Source organism: Gavialis gangeticus, unplaced genomic scaffold, assembly GCF_001723915.1.
Source record: "Gavialis gangeticus isolate Ggan-Ray unplaced genomic scaffold, GavGan_comp1, whole genome shotgun sequence".
In the NCBI taxonomy this organism is placed as follows: Eukaryota; Metazoa; Chordata; order Crocodylia; family Gavialidae; genus Gavialis; species Gavialis gangeticus.
This window is the reverse complement of record NW_017729022.1, coordinates 36860141-36866331: the sequence shown is the minus strand read 5'-3', so window position 1 is coordinate 36866331 and position 6191 is coordinate 36860141. Positions and strand designations below refer to the sequence as shown.

At 40.4% G+C, this 6191-nt stretch overlaps 1 protein-coding gene across 1 annotated transcript in view; it reads right to left on the bottom strand.

Annotated features, from left to right (window-relative positions):
- Nucleotides 1–6191, bottom strand: part of OTOGL (otogelin like) — a 187639-nt gene that overhangs the window by 78363 nt on the left and 103085 nt on the right. Inside the window, exons 26-27 of the mRNA XM_019514788.1 lie at nucleotides 1404–1538; nucleotides 782–928 (exon numbers count right to left, since the gene is read on the bottom strand). Coding sequence (XP_019370333.1) covers nucleotides 782–928; nucleotides 1404–1538 — 282 coding nt within the window. The remainder of the gene's footprint in view (nucleotides 1–781; nucleotides 929–1403; nucleotides 1539–6191) is intronic.

Here is a 6191-nt window from a genome sequence, read left to right as displayed (position 1 = left end):
GATGCATGACAAGGTACAGGTGGCCTTCCTGACTGCATCCCCACACTGTCGGCCCATATTCATTTTGGCATCAATGACGACTCCAAGATCCTTTTCTGCCTCTGCACTGATGAGAAGGGAGTTCCCCAACCTGTAGGTATGCTGCTGGTTCTTCCTCCCCAGGTGCATCACCTTGCACTTGTCAGTGTTGAAACCCATCCTATTCTTGTCCGCCCACCCCTGTAACCTGCCTAGGTCCAATTGCAGCCTATTCCTCCCTTCTGGTGTGCCCACTTCTCCCCACATATTAGTGTCATCAGCAAATTTGAACAGGGTGCTTTTTACCCCCTTGTCCAAGTCGCTGATGAAGATGTTGAACAGTGCGGGCCCGAGGACCGAGCCCTGCAGAAGCCCACTGTCCACATCCCCCCAGGTCAAATACATTTACGTGGAACTCTATTGGATGTGCACAATACTACAACTGAGGCAATCAGCAGGCTACAAAATTTGGACATTGACTTGGAAATGTTTATCTTTGCTTTGTGATCACTGTATTATCATACACTAAAAAACAGCTACACCACCACTTCATCCCTACTCAATTCACAGGCACTCCTAGCCAACAAACAGATTTACATGCACCTCACAATTTGTGAACAGCATTTTACTCAAAAACCCCAACGATCAACTGTTAACATACTAAATCCCATGGATCTCCCCATATTCTCATCTCAGATCGTATGAACCTCTTTAAGTTAAAATACAATATATACAGCGTCATACAGTCTCTCTCTTGCTTTACCTTCCATCGAGGTCCAACTTTGACATGTATAGTTGTCTTCTTATCCCATAGGATTGTGATTTCTTGCTCAGGGAAGTGTATTACTGTATAATATCCAGCCTTCCAGAGCTGATACGTAGATCTGTTTTCCTGTCCCTTTGATTTCTTCTAATAGAAATGGATGTTCGTGAAATATCTAAAACAACATTTCTCTAACACAAATAAGATCAAGCCACAGCCACCCACTAATTAGCTCCAGGTATATTTTTATAAATGCATTTATCTTGACACGTTACTTGGGAACTGAGGAGCAGCTTCAGCTGTTTTGTTTTTAAGGATTCTTATTCTACATTCAATAATTTTGGCTCATTTCCCCCCTCCTTTAAAAAAAATGATAGAAACAAGGTAGCAAAACCTTTATCAGAGAACAGCTCTAAACAGTCTTCCCTTTGGGAGTAACAGAGGTGCTGGAGTGGAAGGGCTTGAAAAAGCAGTGAAGAAATAGGAATTTTCATAGACATCCAAGATATATAAAGAACTTTGACATTTTTGGTACTTTATATTAAAAAAATCTCCCCAGACATATATTTAGAATGTATATTTTAAAGGTTAATCTGACAAGCAAAGAAAATAACTAACTAACCTGCTTGTCAGAAGTTTCACTAAAATAAATCTCCATGTCTCCAACAGAGATCAAAATGCTTTTTGAGCAAACAATGTCATTGTCAAAGCACTTCCTGTTCTCAGCGATTATAGATATGTTTGAGTTGTCTGTACTCTGCAATAAAAAGAAGAAATTAATCTTCCTCACAAACGAAGAGATTTCACTTTAGCAGATTAATTCCAGCTTCACAAGGTAAGTGACTTCTCGCATTAAAAGCTTAAACTGAAAACCCAAAGTTGTACCAAACAAGAAAATAGATTTTAAAATTTGCTGCTGAATGCTATTACAACTTGGAATTCAAAAAGTGAATACAAAGAACCACTGGATGCATCTTCACTAAAGGTGCAGTAGACTATTTCTATTGTGCAGTAGCATGGCATGGGTTTTCTATGCCAATGTGCAGTAAAATTGATCTATTGCACATCACCATCACAAAAAAGCATCCACCGGTACTAATGCGCAGTAGCATCAATTATAGCGCATTAATGAATGTGTAGACATGCCTACTATATTCTAATGCAGGTTTGTCTGTTTATTTTGAGAACCTTACAGCACAAATGATCAAACTCTTGATGTACTATAAAAAGAAATCAAAAGATTGTTTAAAGGGGTGGAGTGTGAGATAGTGCTACAATATATATCCAAGAACAAGGCAGCTACCATCTGTTATGTGTAGGTAAGTGATTTCAGAACTGCCATCTGCCCCCAGAAAAAAAAACATCCAAATACTGAGCTAAATTCTGTCATGCATATTTAATCTTTTGCTTGTTGAATTCCCCTTCACCAATCCTCTGTACGTGGTTCCACTTAAAGTGTCACCCACCCTATTCAATACATTTGGGAAGGTGAAACTGGACCGAACTGCTCATCTCACTGGCTCCCAGAATGTGAACACATCCCTAATTTTCTTCCCAACCTCCTAACTCTAATAAGTCCTTAGCCCCACAAGTCCCACATACATCTAGTCTTCTAGCTTATTAATTACAAACCCCAGCCCTCCATCCACTTCTGGCCCTTCAGTTAACTTCTACTTTTCTTTCAATGCCAAGGGTTCTTCATTTCCCCCCTGCATAGCCTACACCAGACCCATAGTATTGGAGGATTGTGGGGTGTGGAAAGGGGCAAGAACAGAGAGGAGCTGCCCTATTTGGTTTGCTGGGGGACAGCAGAGCTGCCCTGAGCTGCTGGACTTTTCTACGCCCTCTTCTTCCTGAAAGAATGATGTCATTCTTTCTTATCCTCCTCACCCAGAGCCTTCAAAAGCAGTGGTTCCCAATATTTCTATGCCATGACCACCATGTCAAGCCAAACCACTATAATGAAATTTCTCTAGGCTTAGGATTCAATTTGGAGTCAACCTCTAGTCTGGGAACTACTACTGTGGGCCATCTGAAGGGCAGGGAAAAGGGATTTCTGCCTCTTCCTGTATAGCTCAGATTGGCAGTTCCTTTCTAGGAGGCAGGAAGTGGGAGAGGCATTTAAGCAGATAAATTCCCTCAGCAGGGCCAGAAATAACATTTGTAAGGCTAGTTGCATCAGTAGCATGGACATCTAATAATATGAACAACTGACAACATGCTGAGTCAAATACAAAACTTGGGTAATGTCTCAATTAACTCTGCAGGCGAGATAAGGCCAGCAAGTAGTTGGACTACTCCTGTAATAGAACAAGTACTTCCTTGGATTTTTCTAACTTAAAAGCTGGCTAGCAGAAATACAGCTAGGGCAGAGGCCAGCAAACCTACAGCCCACAGACCAGATTCAGCCCATGGAGCCAGTGGATCCAGCCCACAGATGTTGGGCTTCAGTGGCATCTGGTAAAAGTGCAGCATGGTGGTGGTGCAGATGGATAGGTCCTAGCACCTGCCTTTCTATGAGCTGAGCTGGGTCAGGTCATTTCAGCCTGTAGTCTGAACAGTCTGCTGAGCTAATCTTTTTGCTAAAAAAATTACAAATGTTTACTAAGAGGAAAAAAAAGAATTCCTGAACGAACCAGAATCCTCAGAAACAGCTTTTATTGTTAAAAGCTAAGGTTCTTGTCCACTCCTTTACCTTCCACCCCTTAAAATGATTATATTCCATGTCTCTTGTGTTAAGATCAAATTTGCTCAGTTATTCCCCTTCCTCTCCTCAGCTGCCAGATTTTTCCACTCCTCAATGGATCTGAAAGCAGGTGGTCTCTTCACCAGTCATACAGAAGCTGGCAGATTGTCACTTGGGCTATTTCTATTTAGTCTCAAGGTATTCAAATTAGGCAGTGTAGTTATGTCTATACCATAGCAGCAATGGGTCCTGACCAGGCCAAGTCTCAACCATCCACTCCTAAGTGCATACCCAGATACAGAAATATATTGGTAAAGTCATTCCAGGGGATGTCTTTGGTCTTGACAACACCTGCAGAGACTCCACCAAGCTTAAGTGCATCCACTGGGATGACCCGGAGCTGCCTCATGTATATTTTCTCCATCTCAAGCACACGAGCAGCAGTGGATGGGTAGGGTCTGTTTGGGAGCAACCCAGCAGGGACACCCTGGCATTCCACTATAGCCATGCCTTGAGTAATAGATGTGTAAGTCCATTGTATTCAATGGGTAAAACAAAAGCAAGACTGGATGTATAAGAAAAAAAAACTGGAACAACTTGCAGCGTATGATCTTTCTGCTCTGTGCTTGCACAGCACCTAGCAAAACAAAGGACTAAGAAGGTTTCAGTAATAATCAATTTTTCTAATCTCTCTAATCTGAACTAGTTTCAACATAGTGTAAAAGATCATCAACGTGGGTAGACATGTCCAAGTACATATAAGGATCAAATCTAGTGAACAACAAGGTATCATTTTTACAGTCACTTCCCAAACCGGAGTCGCTCTTTACCTTTTTAGGTAAAATGTACACGAATGGATGCACTACAGTTTGTCATGTGAAACAGACTCGATGCTGACAGAGACTAGAAATAAAATAGTTTTCCCACTGCAAGAGAAACCAGTATCTTCCCACGTAAATTACCATATCCAGCCTGTTCCAGTTTAATATCAGTTTCTTTGTGATAACATGGAGTTGCTAAGCAACATAGAAGACAGAGTCACAGATCTGGGCAGTCAGTCAAAAACTCATTGTCAGTTCTAACTTCACAGAATGTTCTTTTTCTAGCCTTCTTAACTATGCTTTATTCCATGTTTCTTCACATAGGAAAATAAATTGCCTCTATTTCCCAATTTTTTAAATAATGCTTGGGAACTAAGTTTTTTATTTGTGTTAAGAATCCATTCTTGCTATCAGTGCCAATTATTAAGAACTGCACACCTGCTTCTACTGCACAAAATCCAGTTCCATCAATGACTTTAAATATTAGCTGTTTTTATTTGTTTTGTTTTAATTTTGCTTCATTGAAATCTGCCCACATTAGAATATTACAGAATAACAGCAATACTTGGCAGTAAAAGGCATGAAAGGCTTGCCATTTCTCCATCTTTCCCAGGTCGCAATATCAAAAGTTAGCAGTTGCTCTGAATAATGTACCAAGCTTTGTGCTGTACTAGTGTCATTGCATGTACCACAGCATCAATGGATGTGCTGGAGATGGAAAAGAATTATATCTAGTCCAAATTTTTAATTCTGTATGGTTACAAAGCTTTCCATATATAGCCAAACAATATGAACTAGGGAGATTTGAAAACTGGATATTAGTAGAAAAAAGTTGAACTTGTCTACCCTTTGTTGCTATTTCCAGAAATAGGCCACTGACTTTCTACAGTCAGACTTTTGGCAATTACCCTTTTCATACTTCATAGAATCCCATTATTTTGTTTCACAAGTTCCAATATTTAATTCCCTACGATCAATTGTTCTCTAAGGGCTCAATTCTACATTGCACTTCCAATCCAACAAAGTTAGCAAAGGATACACATTTGCTTTTCTGGACAGACACTAGTGCACTCAGCATTTTGGAGGACTGAAGGTTACTAACTTTCAGCGCAGCTTTAAGGATTTGGGGCTTCAGTATATTCCATAAGGCATATATAATAATTTAGCAATAATTCTATCATTCATTAGGCCTTCTCCCAGAAGTGCCAAATTTCCTTTGCAAAAACATGTATTCCCCTCCCCCATTAAAACAGTATATGACAGTATATCAATAAACACACAATTTAGTTTTAAATTCTGCTTCTTGCTTACCAGAAACAGTGTCAGAGTTTTGCCCAGTAAGCCAGTGAACTGCTACAAGAGTTCTGTGCAATATTAGTGGGAGTCACCAGGTGGCACTACTACATAGTTTCAAGGTCTTACAAAAGGGTTAGGAACAGAGGGACCTAGTTACCTGGTCCGTCTCCAGGGTGCTGTCCTGCCTTGCCTTCTGCCCAGTTTGTTCAGAATGGCATATGTTTTCATAGGCAACAGTCTCCTTCATTAGATGCTACTAATTTGACAAAGTAGTCTGTCACCTACAAAAGCTTATGCCTTACTGAACTAGTTAGTCTCTAAGGTTACAAACTGGTCAAATTAGAAATGAGAGGCAATATTATACAGAAGGACTGTCAATATGTAGAGGACCACTGATGAAGGAAAATGGAGAATGAAGTCAGTTTATATTTGTAACACTTGGAACCAATGACAGGACTGATAAAAAGCAAACCTTCCTCCCCTCCACTCCGTCTCTACCCTTTGTTTTCTAATTTTCAGCTATTTGCTTTTTCACAGACTGCCTCTCTTTTACCTTGGAGAACTCATTACTACAACAGAGTCTCCCTTGCTGACCTTTGGCATTCCT